The sequence below is a fragment of the Perna viridis genome, chromosome 2 (genome assembly GCF_037379345.1).
Source record: "Perna viridis isolate PV_CMFRI_1.1 ecotype Kerala chromosome 2, ASM3737934v1, whole genome shotgun sequence".
Classification (NCBI taxonomy): Eukaryota; Metazoa; Mollusca; class Bivalvia; order Mytilida; family Mytilidae; genus Perna; species Perna viridis.
In genome coordinates this window covers 15,704,425-15,725,156 of record NC_142446.1, presented here as the reverse complement: position 1 = coordinate 15,725,156, position 20,732 = coordinate 15,704,425, and the positions used below count along the sequence as shown (strand labels likewise).

Sequence of the window (20,732 nt, the reverse complement as noted above, 5' to 3'; positions counted from 1 at the left end):
GAAAGGCACAATTAAGTAAATATGAAAACAATTACAACTCCCTTTAAAGAGATTTTTTTCTTGAAATAAAATGTGTTCAGTGTTCAATGATTCTCATTTCCCATTATCTGTGGCAAGTGAAATTTTGATGAAGGAAAATCATTTAGTACGGTTCTGTGTTACAGTACATGTACATGTAGATTCAGACAATACATTGCCCATCATTTTTCTCAATTTGATCTTTTTTGTCTCACATATATTCAGTACTTTTAGAAAACAACAGAAAAGATATTCAAATTTATCCTAAAGCATCTGTGACTTAGATATGTTTGACGACTATATAGAAGAAAAGTGTGGGAGGTTTTTCCAGTCATTTTTTCCATAGTGCATTTCAACTAAGTTTGACCTATCAATATCTTAAAAAGGCAATCTTTATGAACACTTTGATGGTTATTTCTGGAGGTTATGAGGTATAAAAACTTGGAAAATGCAATAAAATCTCTATTTTGTTTTCTTAGTGTACCTTACCTGATACACATTTTACCTGATTCTTAGTGAACAAATTATGTATGAAGATTTGTTGCACACTTATCCATCTACTGTATATTTTCCATCTGTAAAATTAATTTGTTCTATGCAGGAAAATTTCAAGATCACATATTAATATAATTAACTCTGTGCAAAATTTTAAAATGTGTATATATCTTCACAGCTTCTTAAATAGTGTGACCAGTATTTTTTTTTATAATTTTTTTTAAATTTGATACCAGCCTATACCCTTTGAGTGATATTGAGACTAATCTATATTACTGCATTTTACTGATGGATTGGTATACATGCACCAGTACTTTGGAAACTTTTAATTATTATTTATCATCTGCATGGTGTTTGAAATTATAATATGTTATTAAATTTTGACAACAATGTACAAAATGTTTCTTTTGTAGATTTCTTGAAGAGCGATGTATTGTGATTGGGCCTCCCTACAAGGAGATATACAGTGTGACAAAGCTAATCAGAGTGTCTTACACAAGTTTCCAACAACAGTTGGGAGAGAAGTTGCCTGCACTGTTGTCAAAAGTTTAGCCCAGAATGTCACCATTGCTGGAAATAATGAGCCAAGTAATCTTGTGACAGATAAGGAGGTCAAATGGACAATGGAGGTATTCTATTGTTTCTCTGATATCTGTATTACAGTCAGTAAAAGTACTTCCGACTTCTGTGAAATATTATAATATTATGTTTAGTCTGATATGTTTCATTCTGATTAAATTAGGGAAATTATTTTATAAAGATTTTTTAATTGTTTTTATATTATTTATTCTTTTTTATTGTGTATTCCCTTTTTATTAGCTCACTTGATGTTCATCGTGTCGCCGTCTGTCGTCCTTCGTCCGTTGTTGTTGTATCAATTTTTCAAAACTCTTCTCCTCTGACACTACTTGACCAATTGGAACCAAACTTAGTATGAATGTTCTTTGGGGCATCCTGCATAAAAATAAGGTGGGAATTTTTTATCCATCAAACAACATGGCTGCCATTACTAAAAAAGAACGTATGGGTCAGACAGTAGTTATATATTTCCAAAACTGTTAGGTTTAGCCAAATTTTGACAAGGTAAAAGTGTTCAGCATAATTAGATCTATTTGTGGACAAATTTTCATGATAATCTGCTAAGTAATATTTGAGTTGTTGCCCTGTTTTTACATTTTTTCATATTTTTAATGTTATTTCTGTCAAAAATCTTCTCCTCTTACACTAATTGACCAATTGGAACCAAACTTGGTATGAATTTTCATTGGGGTATGCTTCATAGAACTGATGTGGGAATTATTGACCTGTCAAAAAACACTCGAAAATGGTCATTTTTGTCCATTTCTGGTCATTATTTGCTACCTGTGGGGTTCAACGGGAACAAATCAGGAACCAAAGCACATTCATCATACAGCCTGAAGACCGTAAAGGCTACTGAAGCCAAATAAAATGTGTTACATTCACGAGTGGGGGTCAGGAGCCCCCTGAAGGGTCATTCGTGTGAAAAAATGAGGATTTTTTCCAATTTTTGGCCTCTGTTTGTCCATAAACCGGAAGTAGTCAATACAAGGGGTTGACATCGAAATAGTGGTGACAGAAATCATTCTTATTTAGTTTCCAGGAGAAATAGAGTACTACAGATTTATTCTGCTCTGGTGAGGGTTCGAGAAATGAACCCTACCCCCCAAAAAATATCATTTTTTTTCGACAGTGGAAACAGGTGACTTTTTCTTTTAGCTTTCAAGTCATTATTTATTAACAAACTTTATATCAGATAGCCTCATTTTAATTTTTTTTTTTCAAAAATGAGCTTTAAATCCATCTTAGGGGGCTTATATCATCAACATGCACCACTAGAAGGATTAAAACACAAAATTTAGTACAAGAAACCTGATTTTTGCTTTTTTCGAATTAAATACAAGAAATTCAATATGACATCTTGCAAATGAATGAAATGGGATGTCATGTAAATATGATGAGGATTATTTCTCAATGAAAATACTAGTTTTGATATCAATCAATTTTATTTGAGATTGATTGTTTCATACATTTAAGTGTCGGTGCAATTATTTGTATCATGTCTGGACAGTTGTATATACACATGTACAAATATTCCAGAATATCTAGATGCTAGACATACAAAAAATATATTTCATTGATATGATTGTACACAGATGTCTTGAAGTGAAACATAATGTAGGTAATGTGTTTGTGAAAGTGGTATTGAGCTTATTATACCTCATGCAACAAAGTTGCGAAGGGTATAATGTTTTTGACCCGTTTGTCAGTCCGTCCGTCAGTCCTTCTTCAGTTTTCCAGACTCTTTTTGAAATGCTTGCAGATATTGACGTAATTTTTGGTATATAAGTTCACCATGATAAGTTACAGGTCAAGTTTAACTTTCATTCTGCTTTGATGATTTTTACCGAAATTATGGGCCTTGAACTTAGCAAAATTCTCAGAAATAACAGTTTTCCAAACTTTTTTCCTAAACACTTGCAGATATTGACTTAATTTTTGGTATATAAATTAACCATGATAAGTTATTGGTCAAGTTCATGTTTCGTTTCACTCTGATGATTTTTACCAAAATTTTGGGCCTTGAACTTAGCAAAATTGTCAGAAATAACCGTTTCCCCAACTTTTTTCTAAAGGCTTGCAGATATTGTCATGTTTTTTTGGTATATAAGTTCACCATGATAAGTTATAGGTCAAGTTCATGTTTCGTTCCACTCCGATGATTTTTACCAAAATTACGGGCCATGAACTTAGCAAAATTTACAGAAATAACAGTTTTCCTGACTTTTTTCTAAATGCTTGCAGAAATTGACTTGATTTTGAGTATATAAATTCACCATGATAAGTGTACATTTTGTTCCGCTATGATGATATTTACTTGTGTTAATTAAAACTTAAAGAAATCGCAGTCTAGAGTTTGAAACTACCATTCTTAGTAACATAATTTAGTGGGAAGATAAAGGTCTAAAGCCTGAAAAAACACTCTTAATTCCTTTTTTATCAGGGTCCTTCTACATGTATTTCTCTTACTAACAAATTTGCTTTAGTATCCAACATGGGGACGCATGGAGTATATGAGTGCTCTCACTAAGGTTCTTTAATTTAAAATATCCTAACAGATTTTAAACAGTTATAATGAAATATATGTTGCTAGATAACTGTTTTCATCATAGTATTTATTAAACATTTTGTAGGGACATTTTTGCAAGTGAAAATTCAGAAAATTACACAATACAGCTGTTATTTGTTTGATGCTAAATTTTACGATAAACTTTTCTCTAGGTCATGTGTTTTGGATTGAGTTTACCTTTGAATGAACATGAAACTATAAAAGAGTGTGTGAATGTTTATTGTGATTGGTTATCAGCCTGTACAGAACCTAAAACATGTGTGCCAAAGCCAGTTATTGACAATCCCAATCCATACACACAGAAAATGATTCATCACCTTCTTAACCTGTTTGTGCCAAGGCCTGGATCAGGTAATTTAAAACTTTTTTTAGTGGTGTCAGATGTTTGAAGAAACAAATACGTCAGACAGTCTGCCAATGAGGAAATATTTATATTTTTAATTGTGGCCTAAAAAATTTGCCTTTAAGTACAAATCTCCCACATAAGAAAGTGTCAATGGGATAGTACCAGTCAACCTCCCACATGAAATGTTCCAAAGGTATAATTAAGTGTCAGTATCTGTTAGAATCAGGCAGTGGGTGAAACATGTTATGAAAAAAACCCACTATTTTGATAGTTTCATTTGATTATTTTCACCATCAGAATCAAGGAAAAAAGACAAGAGTTTCCATATCATGCTGGACCATTGAGTTACAATTTCATTGAAATGCACTGAAAATTAACATTTCAAGGGCAGATAACTCTGTCAAAAAAACCTCATTTTTCTGAGATTCTTTTGAAAAAATTCTGAGCATTTTGCATTATTCTTACAAACACTAAACAAGATCTATTCTTCAAATCAGTTGAAGATTTGAGAGACTTGTTATTTTTCATTTGGAATTAATCTTTTGCACAATGTGTCAAATAACATTTAATGTTTTGAGCATGTTCCATTTAACACACTCAAAGTCTTCATCATAGCAATAAATAAAGTTGGCATAAAAAATCAAATAGATAAAAAGTGTCTGTTTAGGAAAATCTAATTTACATCTTGGAAATTTTTTTTCTTTGGCTGAAATTGGTTTCATTTGAGTGCAATCACTGTGTAGAAATAGATACTCTGTTGAAATAATTTTTAATGTGATTGTATAATAGTTTTGGGGCAGATTAAACAAATTATGAGAAAGGTAAAATGAATCAAAATTTGTAAATGTGTGTGAGGTTGGATCTACAGATTATATCTCTGAAATCAGTAGTAAAGATTGACATTCAGTTTAAATATATAAAGAAAAAAAATTCTAAATTATACCAGAAATGCAAGTATGATTACCATTTTATTTTATATCGTATAGACTTTGAAACTTTGTTTATGCTTGTATTTTATTAAGAATCAAAAACCTTCAGTGCTAACAACACTTTGATTACATAGATGCTTTTAAAATATCTTAAATATATTAACTTTGCAGGATTGGATCTTGTTAAAAGGCAAGCAATGCATTGTCACAGAGTTCTCCGAGCTATAGAGGATGTTACCATGAAATCCACTGTTTTAACTAGAGACACATGGGAAACCTTACTTAAGTTTCTATTAGCTGCAAATGACAGTCTTTTGTCACCTCCTACTGAGAAAGGTAAAACTCACCTATATTGTATTGAGCACTGCATATTTTATGCCTCTTGTTGCATTTTGAAATCCTAATCCTTTAGTGTGTATTGGATGATGACTGGTTATTTTAACTGGTTTTGTTTCAGTTATTTCTTGTTGATTTCTTTAAGATTTAAGAACTCAGAATATTCAGAAATTGTTTCAGAAACTTATTAAGTTTGTTTAACAGGATTCCATACACAGGGAGTAATTGTAGGTGGATGACTGCTTTGAGCACTTGTATTTAGCATGGGGTCCAATTAGACAGTGGTTACAAGCCTAGCATAGGTTCACTGGATACTACTTTAAATCTGTGGTTTTATCAACATTCTAAAATTGTATACTTTTTCTCTACCTAAAATTTGAGTGCCAGATTTGAAGGTTATATCATTCCTTCTAGTAAACATTAGCATTCAGTTTGGTTACATTACAGTATTTGAATCACGTTTGATGTACCAGTACATTTCAGTAGGTTTGGAATAAGTTTAAGTGTAGCAACTGACAAATATATTTAGTTGTACTATTTTATCAAACTTAATATGATATTACTTGTAAACGAGACATGAAATATTATAGAATCAACATCAATCCTTCATTAAATATTCATTGTTATTATCTCACCTGGACCATTCTTGTACTTTGGAAGTGGTCATCTAATAAAAATCTTCTCCTCAAAAGTCTTTGATCTGATGTAATTTATTGTCCACTGGGTTTTGATACATTAGATTTGCTGATGTAGCTATAAAATTGATAGAACAAGGGCTGAATCCTGTATTTCTTGTCAAATCTACCGGTACACCTATTTTGTGAAATCTACCGATACATGTATCTTGTCAAATCTACCGGTACATGTATTGAATAATTTAATGGTATAGAGGAAATATGAATCAATACTGTAGATACAGCATCAAAATTTGAAAAACTACTCCTTTAAGGAAATATTGCCTTTTTCTTTAAAAAATTAATTGTTTGTCCATTTGTGAGAAAACTTATTTTTTGTTCCTTGTTTTCTCAGATTCAAAATGACAGAATGACTTAATATTTGGTTATATATTGGCATAATTAGTTGTACATCATTTCCTGTTGTGAGTCTTGCCCATATCTACTTGTCTGGCAGGACCTGGACTTTTTGTCATATTTTTCTCAAGTTTTTAAAGATACATGTAATTGTTTGAAATTTGATTTATAGCTTTGCTGTAATGAGTTGGTCTTTTATTGGAGTGTTACAAGACCCTAGTTTTCCTATTTGGAAGGAAAGACTTTTCAAAAATAGTATGTTAAACATCCAAATATTTGTAACAGTTTCTACTTTAGATAATGTTTTAGAATATTGAATAATGGTGTGATAAATGTTATTTCAAAATTTTTGTCTTACAAGAACCCACTCTTAAGTAGATGTTATTTATGATGAGGGGGATATCCTTAGCATTGCATTAGATGTAACCTCTTATTTTTATTGATACATGTAAACTTATGGCTCTCAGGTGAGTGATTCAGAATCCTTTGACCTGCTGTAGTAAACTATAGTATTAGTTTTTATTTTCCAAGAAGCTAGTACGAAGCAATATTCTCACCTTATATGCAATATTGCATGATATATATAATTCACTATTTTTTTGCAGTTTGTACCCATGAAAATATTTATGCTGTACTGTAATACATGCACTTACTGAAAGTTAATCTATGCAAGTTTCTGTTTATTTACTTCTTGTAAAAAGGTTTAAAGTTCTGAAGCTCAAAAGAAAGGAAAGAAGGAATTGACCTGAAATATGGTGAAATCACATTTACTTGTCAACTTCCAGTATTGAGGGAATGCACAATTTTCTGAATGAAATGAATTGTATTGTACTTTAAAATTATATGTATGAAGTCTATATCAGTGTTAACAAGAAGTAGAAGCACATCTTTATTTAAAAAGCAAAGATATCCCTTTTACTGAATATAAAGTGAATGATCTGCAATACAATACATGTATTATTGTACATCTATATGTATACAACTTAAGAGTTTGAACTTTTATATGAGATGTTACTATAGCTACTGACTGTTGAAGAACAACCATATGATTACCATATTGTGTGCTCCAGAAATATGTCATACAAAAACATGTTACTGCTCCACAATGTATTATGGTGCATTTATTTTATTTACATTTTTGTGGTAGCTGTATGATAAATAAGGTTTGGTGTCCTTTTCAGAAAAAAACATGTACTTGTATATATTGGACTGCAAGCTTCTGGTGGCCTGTGTTCAGTATGGGTTTTTAATGCAATCAAGACTATTACAATATTTCGTGTTTCAGGGGCATATCACCTAGTACGGCAGGTACTGCTAGACCAATACCAGTAATTGTTTTTGTTTTTATGTCATGCAGTACCTAAAATTCTTGTCAAAAATAAAAAGAAACAAGGTATTTTACAAGGTAACTAACTAAAACAAGTGCAAACATATGTGTTTGTTACCTCTGAGGTACCAATTGAGATTTGGGTGCTACACCTCTGTGTATACTAAACTGTATAATTACCTATTAATACTCCTCTTTTTGCATAAAAGTATAAGGCTGATAACCTTGTATGTTTAGTATAGAAATGCATGTGTTTTTTCCCTTCATGCAGACGACACTGGATTGAGTTCATGTAAGTGTTATATAAGCTTGTAATTAATATATCTATGTAGAACTAACTATAGTCATTTCTCATCAGAGGATCATCAACTTCTCTCATTTTCACTTTTTTGGATTAATTTTATCTTTAACTCTGGAATTATTCCATATATGTTGTAGATACAGCTGTCTAGCAGTCTGTCTGAATATTAAGTTGTCTGTTTTGGAGAAGTAGAATCTTTATGTTATAAAACAATTGAAAATACTTCCTTAAAATTGTTTTACAACCAACTTCATCTGAAGAAATACATTTACTGGTATTGTAAAGTCAAAAAATTAAAGGATTGATACAATTAATTTGTCACTATTTCATGGTTGTCATAAGCAAGACCTCAGATGAGATTTGACCATTAGGTGTGTGGGATGTGGTGGCATGGTCATGTATAAATTACAGCCTTTAAAGCTTAGGGACTGGTAGTATTATAAGTACTCAACTGTTTTGCAGAAACTTTAGCTCTATCTATACAAATTATGCTATTTTGGATGCAATTGCAAAACTAGATTTCCTTTTTTTTCATTGTGATATATAGATAGAATAGTGGTGACTTTTGATTTTGATTCTGACAATATTGTGTGGAATATCTTGACCAGCACATTAGCATGAGTTAAGATGTTCCATATGGTCTTGTCAGTATCAAAATAAAAAGTAACAATTATTCTGTTTATCGGTAATCTAATACTTACATTTTGATCATTTTAATGTACTTTTAGCAAATAATCTAGTAGTGTGATTAGTACAAATGCAGTACAAATTGTTGGTGTTGGAAGTTATTTTCATTCAAAATTCTTAAGATGATGTCACAATTACTACCAATGTTTTGTTGGATGTTTTACTATATATTCTCATGTACAAGAGATAGAAAAATATCTCTGAACAAGATTTGAAAGAAATAAGTCCAGATTACCGATAAATACATGTATTTTGTTGTTAGATTTATTATACATGTACAAGTAATCTAATTGAAGAACTATAATTCTAATAATCAAATTTTATGGCTTTTAAAAATAAAAGTGGTACTGTTTTGTTTATATAAAGTTAATAGTAACAATTAGGATTTTTGAAAAAGTATGATAAGAATACATAACAAAAAAAAAAATGGCACCTCACAAACAATCATACTCCCACATTAACTCATTTTTTTGTTTGATTTATAATTTTGTGAAAACTAATGACACTTACTACTTATTCATGTAGTACTTCTATCTAAATAATTTGAATTAAAACTTTAAGATTTTTGTAACTAGTAATTAAAATATACAGATTATTATTTGCCATTTACTCTTTGCTAGGCATCCACTTTGATTATTTACAATAATGATGATATGAACTTTACTAATTTATATGATTTTCAATATGCTTTTCATAGTAATCATCTTAAATTGAAATAAGAGATATTCTGTTTCCATTGTTTGATTATTAGACTTTAGTTGGAAAAAACATGTTTTATTGTTTTTAGTCTTCTTTTAAGTTAATGTTGACATTCTAGAAATAGAGAAACTGTAACTCAAGCATACTTCTTCACTTTGTTCAACAAATGACTGAAATAGATCAATAATTCAGTCTTTCTGAAAAATTTTGAGATATCAGTCCAGAAAACACAAATTTTTATACATTAACGTTAAATGATTGGCATAAATTTTGTAAAATTGTAGAATCTTTGGCAGTCTTTCTCTGATGATGATACCTATCTGCACTTTACTCCATTTCTCACCTGCATCTGTTGTTAGGTTGATCAAAGTTCTGGTAATTTATTAGGAAATGTTACTGAAGTTTTATTCAGTAATAGTAAGATTTCTATGTCATCATTTATTTGATAAGACTTATGAAAAGCATGGAAATTATAGTGTAATAAATTTATAGCAATTTCTCATAAACAAAATTTTTATACCCCCTTTAAAAAAGGTTTTGGGGTTTTAAAGGAATTACCCTGTTCATTCATATGTTCATCAGTCCTCATATCTTATTAGCACAAGTCTTCTAAAACTGTTCTAAAGGTTTTGATGAAATTATACAGAAAGGTTAGGCATTGTTTTGTAGGTGTGCATAATGAAGATAGATATTGTTAAGTGCCTGTAAAGTGAAATCCAACTTAAGGAGTTTACATGTTAAAAAATCTTCTATGCATAACTCCTCCTAAATTGCTTGATGAATTTTGACGTTCTTGATATTGCCATTTTTTTTACCGACTTCTTTTCGACTTTTGACTATTGCCTAGAGTTTTTTGGTTTGGTAATGATGTAATTGCCCCTCATTTTATAGGTGGTTTAGGCAGCATGTGAATACACCTACAAAGGAAGGGTATCCAGCTTCAGATTTTACTTGTTGAAACCTCTTACCCAGATCTCCTTAACCCCTCAATGCTTTAAATGAAGTTTTACATAAGATGTGGCTGTCACAAAGGAGGATAGTTATTGTCTTTTTCCTTCAATATATTATAATCCAAATGGAGGGTTTTACATATTTAAACCTCATTAGCATAACTCCTCAAAAACCCTATTAAGGATTTCGATGAAATCTTTTTAGGAAGTTGAGTCATCTATGTAGATGTGCATGATGGAAGATGATTAATATCAGGTCTTTGCAAGGGGAAAGTATCTACTAACTGAAGCAAGGGATATTCTTTTCTAGTTACTTGTAACTTTACTTTGGCTTATTTGTTATGTTGGTACATTTACCAATAAACTTAACAGTAAATGATATCGAAAGTTAATGAAAATAAAGTGGATAGCAACTGTGTGGGTTTGTGAAGTTTTGATGGATTTTATTTGGTCATTGTAACATCCAGTGTCAGTTAAAGGAGTATGTTCAGAAAATATAAAAATTAGTCCCAAAAACTTAAGTGTTTCAAATAAATTGTTATAGCCAATTTGCCAAACTCTTTGCTTTTTAGCCCGTGCAGGTCCGGGTGTCGAAAGAATAGGCCTGTAGCAGTGCTAAGCTTGTTGTAAAAGGCGAATAAATAGTGCTCAGAAACTTAACCGAGGGCTAGGCACTCTGCCTACAGAGCAACTGGGATGTGTGCCCAGGTGGAGGAATAGGGTACCCCTGGCATGTTACATGCTGGGATTGTCAGGCTATATTATGGAAAACCTGACTGCAAACCATAGTGGTGCACCGTGTTGGGAAAGTTGCCACGTTCCTCGCACGTTAAAGAACCCTGCTGTGGTATTCGATAAGAGTAGAAACCTTTGTGCTCCGCCACAGGAGGCTAAATTGACCGACCCTACCCATCCCTCCCTTTTGTCTTGTGGCAATCAAAATTTTTTGACCCTATCATCCTTGTGTCCCATCCCATTTTTCATTTCATGTTCAGTTTATCATCCATTTCATGTTCATCTGAATATAGCTGAAATATTGCTGCTCGGACGTTAAACCGCAACAATCAATCAATCAATCATCTTTGCTTTTTATATGAAAATAACCTTCTGTACTATCACATCTCCTGACAAAAGATTTTGTTGCTCATAGCTTGTGCTTTGTATTTTTGGATTAGAAAAACTACCCTATATCCTCTCATTTTTGTGAAAATTCTTTGAAAACTGTGTAGAAGCAGAGTTTTATGCCCTCCTTTTGACATAATTATGACACAACAGCTTGTATTTTCTGCCTAGCGGTATTCAGATAGTATTTTCAGTAAAATAGTAGGCAAGAAACTGGTGTTAGTGAATTTACCCCTTTCACAAGTCAGATTTTTTCAACCTGTTTAAAAAAAGAGATGTAAATTTCAATTTAAAGACTGTGTATATCTTGTTTGAATAATATTATACTTTGGTAACCTGTTTTATAAGCATTACAGTTGCATTCACAAGTCCAATGCTAATGCCCTTTTCTGATTTTTTGTTTATGATTTGTACTTTTGAAATATTATTTCCAGATGACATTGGTGATCACTTGTGTGAGAGAGTACTAAGTGTCTTGTTTGAGATTTGGTTGCTTGCCTGTCAGAAATGTTTTCCATCACCATCTTTGTGGAAGACGTTCAGGAACATGTGTATAAACTGGAGACATCATGAAACTTTAGTGGTACAGTGGCATAAAGTCAACCATGCACTAACATCTAGATTACTCAAATTCCTGTATGGACCAGGGTACCCTACATTACAACTGGGCAGTTGTAAGTCATTAACAAGTGCATTGTTAATTATTGGAAAAGGGTGCATATTCTGTCAAGTCGTAGTCAAGCTATAAACATACAATTATGTTGGATGATTTGGGGAATAATTTCTGATCTGCTGATGTTGGGGTAGATATCAGATTCATTTTCTTTAAAAGGAGAAATGAAATAAATTAGGAAATTTCTCTATTCTTGATTTATAATAAATGATTCTGTTAATGAAATGACATAAACATCTGGATTTCAGCTCAAGAAGAAGGAAACATACAGTTAATACCAGATGAGATGTCCTATGACACCATTGCACAGTGTTGGTTCCGATACTTACATGTCATCAATAATCCAGTCGATATGTGCCATCCAGAGATAATTAGTAATACACCCAAGTTTCGTCAACATGCAAATGTGGATCCATCACAGCATGAGTGTCTCAACAAATTACCATATATATTTTTCAGGGCAATGAGAGGGATAGCAATCATGGTCAATGCTTTTTTAGGTAATAAACAGTGATTTTTCAAAATTGTACCTCAAAGTTTAGGGGTTGTCTATAGGAATAACCCTGACTTTTTACATGTTAAAACCTTGTAAGCACAACTTCTAAACCACTCAATGAATTTGTGATGAAATTGTACAGAGAGGTTAGGCATCATACATAGATAATTATTGTCCTGTAAAGTTCACTTAAAAAGAGGCTTATTCTTATTTTAGCTAGTTCACTGTATTTCTAGTTACTGGCAATCCTGTTGTAATAAAAATATACTCTTGAATAAAGGCTTATTAATTTTTCTTATATTTTCTGTTTGGCAGTGAAATTTTTTCCTTCCTGTAGCATAACTAACCTGCCTCATAATAAGACATTATGCTTATACATGTATATACATGTTATATACTGAATATTACATGTCAAAATCTGTGTCACATGCTGTATTAACCTGAGACTCCTATATTTATTAGAGGGCCACTGGCCCAAAATGCGATATAGGTGGAGTGTTGATATGGCATGTGTTAAATAAATATTGTAGCCTGTATTTTTTTATCTAAATATATTGTTCCACTCTTAACATATCATTAGATTTTTTTATGAATGCATTACAGTGGTTTTTTCAGGGATGAAAGTTGTATAATTTACCTTTTTAGGCATTGCCCAATCAATGAAAGCTGATGACGACCTCTACACGACTCATCGTCAAATATCAGCACCATCTACCCCACCAGGCCAAAGGAAGACAAACCGTCCGATATCATCAGTTATTGCTGGTACATTACAAAAAGGTCAGATATAACAACGCTTTTGTAGCTTATTTTTATGTTACAGAACCATATTTTTAAGCTACAGGAAACAACATGAACTTAAAAAAAAATTTGGATTAAAATTGTTGAGAATTAACAAGATTGTATTTAGCAATTTTGCTGACAAATTGTGTCTGATGAATGATATTCCATTTAATGAGAAAGAAAGCTAATGACCTTTATAGATTTTAAAAAAAATATTATTGTTGTGATAACTTGACAAAATATGTAATTGTATTACTTGCTAAATGGAAGAAAACTCTGTAATAATAACATTCTTTAAATGATAGTAGTGATCAAGGGTCCAGAAATTTTGACAGTCCATGCCGGTCATTTTATCAAACTTCAGCAAACGTTTGTATCAGTCTTGTTCAGATCGAAAAAAAACTTTTAAAAAAAAAATAATAAAGCTTATTCATGTACATGTAGTTATTTTAAGATAAATATTAGAATTTGTGTTATTTATCACATACTTTGTCTTTTATAAAATATCTGAATGAGTGAACTAGTTCGGTTTCGACCACACGTGGACGTTCCAACATGTAAACAAACTATTGTATCCCTCAAACTTTTTCATCATATCGGCAAACAGCTGAAAACTTCCAAGTGATGAAAAAAAGTTGATTATTTTTGAAAGAAAATCTCGAATACATTCTGTATATTCTGTATATTGATTTAAATGGGCCATTGTCTTATGTGTTAAAATGATTCAATTGGCAAATTAATAATTACTAACTACGACTGATTCGTATTTTCAGCACCATATATGCTTTCATAACCTTCAAAATATCGGCATGAAAATGATCGATGGACATCTCAATCTTTTTTTCAATAAATCGAGTAGTAAATGTATGAAAATTGTCTGAGTCACTTCAATTAATTTGTTTACGCTATGGGGCTGCATGTGTATCGTTAATTCAATTATACAATCAACTGATCAGTTACAGGTAAATCACAGTCACAGGTGGCTGCTTATCGGCTAAAATTGACACGCATCTGTCAATTTATTTCCAATAAACAATTAGGAGACAGGTAGACAGGATGTTTATACACTAATAAAAACTGAAATTTATAAGGGTTGACAATTTTTTATGTCTGATATTGGAAAATGGACGTTGGACGTTTGCAAAATTTGTCGGTCAATGACCGGCATTTTTGACAGTTTCTGGATCCATGGTAGTGATATGTATTTCTTCTTGACAAATTTAAATGTGCTATTTTCAGGTTCATCTAAGGCTGCATCAGCAATGACAACTCCTAAGTCATCTACTCTACCTCCAAATCTTAGTGGTCATGTTTCATTTGATGCTCGACAACCTCTGGCTCCTTCCAGACCAAAATGTAACAGTATTCTTCATTTGTTTGGTGCTTGGTTGTTTGATGCAGCTCTTGCTAGAGTCTCCTTGCATTCTAGTCATAAAGAACAATTAGACAAAGGTACGTTACTTATCTACTCACATGTGTGAAAAAGAATGCAGTAAGATATTACATCTATAAAACTGCTTTTACTACATTGCTAAAAAATATATTCTATCTGATATGAATTAATGTTTTGATTTTTTTTCATAGAAGTATGTAAAATGTTTAAGTTCAGAAGGATTTTTTCATTTCTTAGCCTTTTCATACAGTAAAGAAGTGAGATATAAAGAGCTACAGCATGAAATTTTGTCCCATTATGAATCAAATTATTTTTTTTATTGACAGTAAGAACAGATAGCAGATCTGGTTCCTTCACAGACTCCCGTCACACATCTATATCTTTGGATTTCCCTGTAACCATTGGTTTAAGTAGTGAGAACTCTTATGAAGCTGGACGAGCTGAAGCCATTGGAGCCTTATGTAGAATTTTTTGTGCTCATAAAACTAAAGAGGATATTTTACCCATCTACTACTCAAGATTTTATATTTCTATGTATTATGGACTACAGATTGGAAATGATGTAAGCTTTCAATAAATGTAGGGAAGCTTTTCCATTTCCATTTTTACTTTTCTGATTTTTTGCTTTCTATTAATAATGATTTCATGCTTTCATATTGCATTGATTTTATTAAGGCTGTATCAATAAGACTCATTGAATATCTTGAAATACATTTTGTTTTTGTCTTATTTTTACAGGTTTTTCTGTCAGTCAATCTGTCTGTCCCTCTGTCTGTTGTAAAGTTTATGCTCTCTTTAATTTTTAAAATTTTTGTACTTACAAAAGTTCACAAAACCATGAAGTACATTGAAAAGATGTGCAGAACTCATTTGGATTTTTCATATGATAATTTTTTGGGATTTTCCATGACAATATCATGGACTTTGTACTTGTATGCTAAGCATAACGTATGCTTCCTACATGTATATGCACAATGTTAATGGACTGATATCACTTGTAATATTTTGATTTCAATATAACATCATCAGTTGGGATGTAGGATAATACTCATAGGCATTGGCTCACATATTGCTTGTTTTATCTATTTTCAGAGTATAAGTGGTCAAGTACTATCCAGCATTTTGTTTAATTCTTGTGATCTTTTAAGAGTCAACTTAGATGGTGTCATGCTCCTTGTGCCATACATACTAGCTGCTATTCAACTTATACTCTGGGAACCTACTCTGCCATTTAAGTATGGTTACTTTATTGCAAACAAGTTAGACAAGATTCACTAAGTTATTTTTATACAATGGCAAAATAATGTGGATGTATAATGGTATGACATAGTCAGTGTTGGCATCATTATTGTCTGTAGACTGTATGTAATTGTACAATAACTCTAGTTCAAGTGAATGGATCTAAATGACATATTTTTAGGGTTCTTTGAAGATGAATGTAACCTTGAATTAATTTAAGATTTTGAATTGTTCAAATCTGTAACAATAGTATAAGTTAAACATATTATAAAATGTGTCCATCTGATAAGGTAAAGTAATTATGGTTTGTACTACCCAATCTACAGATAAATGAAATCTATTTTTAGGGCTTATTCAATATTCTCAGTCACATTACTGATTATTGTAATATATCACATTCCAATTAGTATTTCTGTATTGTATCAGTGTTGTTTTGTTCAAATGGGTCCCAAAACAAACAAAAAACTCAAATAGATTTCAGCAGTCAAGGTGTTCATTGACATGTTCAATCTTCCCCTGTTTGTAAATTTTGGATGTTGTGTTGTATTAGGGAAAATTAAAAATTCTTTGTCCACTCTCATTCTGTGTCAGAAATTGATAATGTGTGAAACATTTAATAACAATACAAAATCATTTCTGTATCACAATTGAATGTTGTGTCTATAATCGCTTTAACAGTTCAGGATTTGACCTCTGCAGTTGAAACAAGCTGCACAATTTTGACTATATTTCTGATTTGTATAAGGTTAAATGATGACAGAACTGTAGAGCTGAGGCGATCATGTATCCATTTATTGTTGTCTATGCTGTGTCTGCCATTACATTATAAAGATCTACAGATAAAAGGTAATTCAGCAGTTTTATTAATCTAAATACAAGTAAAGATTCTTATACAACAAAGGTTGAAAACCAGTAACATAATTATTTAAGTTGTATGATGTAATAAATATTTCTTTATAAATCATTTTTAAATGATGTGACATAATTTGAACACCCAGTTATCCTCTGGATATGTCCAGTACAATCTTTACAAGTTATACAGTGGATAAATTTATGAACGACTGGACCAAGATTGTGAAAGAAATTTATTATTCAAATATCTAAAATAAGAGAAAAATGACCAGAACAGTTAAACATATTTCTTGATTTCTGACCTCTTGTGGCTATGGCTATTTTGTAGAATTTATCTCTGAAGACAGCAATCAGTTCCCAACTTTTATATCATTGAGAAGGAGGATAACAGAGCTACTTCTTAAAGCATTGATGATAGAGAGTGATCCTACCAATACTCAAATGATGCTAGGTAATTAATTTGTTGGACTAAAAATGTTTACTTTCAATAAGAGGATTATATTTTTTATAGAAAAAATTAGTTTGAAAATTGATTTATTCACTACCTTTATGTGGTGAACAACTGCTTGATTTCTAAGATATTGAATTTTCATTTTATATAAAACAAACTTTTGAGAACTATTAAGAAATTATTATTATTTTCCATTACTGTAAACAAATGTGATATTAAATGTAGTTGATATAATGAGAGATACTTTTTGCATTTATTGTGAAGAATTATTTAAACTTGATTGTGTAGTGAAGTTTATGCAAGTCATGCTGTGTATATTAAACTGGTATTAATTAAATGTTGTGACTTACTTTTATTTCAGGTGGTTTGTTAATTGTTGTTCAAGATCAGTCAATGTATGAGGAAGCAGAGAACAGTGTTATACAACCAAATCATGACAATAGCTCAGAATCACTTCCTCAAGCAGGTAAAAAGTTTATTCTTGTATGCATCCAACAAAGGCTTTGAGACCACTAACATAGTAAATTATTAGTGCTCAAGAACTTCCATTTCCAATCACCTGTAAAAGTTTTCCCTAAAGAAAGTTATTTTTTGTAAATTTTTATGGAAGTTTCTGTTCTATGTTGAATGACTCCGAAAGGAGAGAATGCTACAAGTGTTTTACATTTAAATCCATTTGAAGGAGAGGTATTCTTTTAGTGAGCTTGCTCACAGTATTTCTATTTTTTTTAGTTCTGTTATGGCAATTTTTTTTATTTTCATGCTAAAATATTAACATTGAAAAAAAGAAAAATTGTAAGAAAACAGCTAGATCTGCAATGTAATAAATGGGTTTTATCATGTGTTACAAAGGTACTTGGATTTGTTACAAAAAGTAAAGAGTCTTATTAGAATTCCAAATAACTCACAAATCTCCTGTTCATCTTTGTTTTACAATGGGCAGTCCATTTATGTGGTTATTTTACCCATCATTTTAGGTGGGGTAACTTGTGATAAATTCTTAGAAACCCTACAACTGCAAAGTAATGATTTTTACCATGGAAAGCAACAATACTTGGTATGGTAAATTAAGTTGCAGTAAGAAATATATTTTTTTTTTGTTATAGACACAAGTCATACAAGTTTAGGAACTACATCTTCTGAAACAAGTTACACAGAATCATCATATCATAGGCTTCAACAAACTACATGCAATATAGGTATTCTCTGCTTCCTCTATAATTCCTTCTGTATCAGCCTTATGAATCAACTTCTAATTAACATAACTATGTTGTTATTTTTAAGAAGCCTAGACTTCTATTTAATTTCTTCCGAAATTATGTTTTAATGTATGCACTTGCTTGTATAACCAATAAAACTAAAGGTAAATTCTACTGAAGATATCTAGAATAGCACATGTATAAACAATGGCTTTATATAGATGGAGCATAAATTGTTGCTATTTTGGTTGCTCTCTGATTTGTGGAACTTAGCTATTTTTCACTATTTGGAACTATAGAAAATTCTTGGCTGTCGAAAGAAAATGTAGTACCCGATAAATATGATAATTTCCATCACTGTTGTTGAATATAACAATTATCCTTTAATCATCCTTGTATGCTTACCTAACATGAACTGTAACTAAAGTCACTATCTAAAGTAAAATGGTATGTACTCTATATATATGTATTTCAGAAACTGCTTTTGGGCTGTTTGGACAAGCCACATCAGAAGTGTGCACTATGTTAAGAGTCAATTGGAAAAATGATTTAAACAATGCTTTAGCTGCTATGGAGGTGCTTTCTGGTTTAGCTAAAGTTAGTATTAAACCCCCAAACTTACTCATGTGTAAAAGGACAGTAAAATGGATATGTGATTTCATTGTACTCCAATGTAATCGGCCTTCACAGTGCCATACAAGAGACCTCCACTCAATGATTGTTGCAGCATTTAAATGTTTGACACTGTGGTTAGTGGAGCATTACAGACTTCTGTATGACAAAGAATGTTTGCATAATGTGTTGGAAGTAGTAGAGCTTGGTATATCAGGATCTAAATCACAGGTAGTTCAACTTATATTACCATGCTTTATGTTATACATATATCCTATAAGGACAAAATTAATACTCTTGAAAGTCTTTTTATATGTCTAGAAATCCCATGTACATTTTAGTTATAATGACCTGTTTGGAATATGATACTTTTATATGGTTCAGTTTGAAAAAAAAAAACATTATGTAAACTATATAATAATCAATCAATGAGGGTAGGTTTAGTTGGGAGTAAGTTAATTAATTTAACATGTGCTTTTCAGAACAAAACAACTGAGGCTTATTCTGTGACAATTAAGGAATCTAAATCTGTTTCTTTAAATAAGGTACTAGTGTGAGCTTCATATGTTGCTAGTAACCACACTTTTTCCCTAGTCTTATCCACACTGACATTGACTACATCAAAAATAAAATGTCCATGTAAGAATCAGGCAGGTGATGATTGAAATTTTGACCAAACTCTTTATTTCTAAAATGCACAGATTAAATCCTTGAAAAATAAATAAAACCGAATTCCATTTACTTGTGTGCTGCACAAAATAAATCTTAGAAAATGATTATAAGTATCTCTGTACAAGGCGATGTTTCTACTAATAGGAAGGTTTAGATGACGAAAAAGAAGAAGAAATACATTTAACATGCATAAAAACATTTTTGGCACAAATAACAGAGCTGAAATAACATGGTGAAGATTTTTTATTGGTTTTACCAATGATGGGAATATTTTCAGTGCATTTTTGATCAATTTTAAAATAACTGCACCATTTTGGATGCTGTACAAAATGTATTTATATTATTTCTTAGATGTATTGGAAGCATTTGGGACATAAAAAGTTCTGCTATATGTTGTATCACTATTGCCAAAAGGATTTTCCCACTTTCTTACATGAATCTATAGTAAAAAAAATCAAATTTTAATACATATTGTTTTTTAAGCTAGGGTTTTGTTTTCCACTTGTAACTTTTAGAGTCGATTAAATGAAATGCATAATATAAGTCATTGTGGATAAGAATTCATGGTTGACATGTTGAAAACCATCACCAGCTAAAATATTTATAACCTTTAAATCATTGCTAATTGATACCTGCTAGTGTTTGGACCTGATTTTGGAGTTATGCATAGATATAGGTTGTTTTCCAGACTGCATCTTGGTTAATTTGTGCTGCCAGAGAAATTTCATTTATACATATATGCATTACATTTAAGGTTGCAATGCAATTTTACAATGGTTTGAAAGCATGGAAGTATTGATTGTGGATTGTGTTAATGTTGCTTTGAAAAAAGTAGATCTTATATTTTGTATTTTTTTATTGTCTTTAATAAGGAGTTATGAATCATAAAGAAATGTTATTAATATATCTCCCTTAAGGTAATCTCTTAAAAATATGAATATTAAACACTATCTGTTGGTTGAAGTTTTAAGCA

The 20,732-nt window shown here is 31.2% G+C and overlaps 1 protein-coding gene across 4 annotated transcripts in view; it reads left to right on the top strand.

The window, feature by feature from the left end:
- The window catches only part of LOC148623803 (ral GTPase-activating protein subunit beta-like), a 47,660-nt gene that overhangs the window by 3,534 nt on the left and 23,394 nt on the right, over positions 1–20,732 (top strand). For 2 of the 4 annotated variants that reach the window (XM_088565920.1, XM_088565919.1), the window contains exons 2-17: positions 927–1,142; positions 3,814–4,012; positions 5,108–5,272; positions 7,902–7,922; positions 11,824–12,063; positions 12,311–12,562; positions 13,204–13,338; positions 14,581–14,793; positions 15,061–15,296; positions 15,827–15,969; positions 16,719–16,819; positions 17,154–17,276; positions 17,638–17,742; positions 18,383–18,475; positions 18,951–19,318; positions 19,570–19,632. In XM_088565920.1, the coding sequence (XP_088422046.1) occupies positions 942–1,142; positions 3,814–4,012; positions 5,108–5,272; positions 7,902–7,922; positions 11,824–12,063; positions 12,311–12,562; positions 13,204–13,338; positions 14,581–14,793; positions 15,061–15,296; positions 15,827–15,969; positions 16,719–16,819; positions 17,154–17,276; positions 17,638–17,742; positions 18,383–18,475; positions 18,951–19,318; positions 19,570–19,632 (2,658 nt within the window). In that variant the 5' untranslated portion in view covers positions 927–941. The remainder of the gene's footprint in view (positions 1–926; positions 1,143–3,813; positions 4,013–5,107; positions 5,273–7,901; positions 7,923–11,823; positions 12,064–12,310; positions 12,563–13,203; positions 13,339–14,580; positions 14,794–15,060; positions 15,297–15,826; positions 15,970–16,718; positions 16,820–17,153; positions 17,277–17,637; positions 17,743–18,382; positions 18,476–18,950; positions 19,319–19,569; positions 19,633–20,732) is intronic. The other 2 variants (XM_088565921.1, XM_088565922.1) reach the window with 2 other exon arrangements.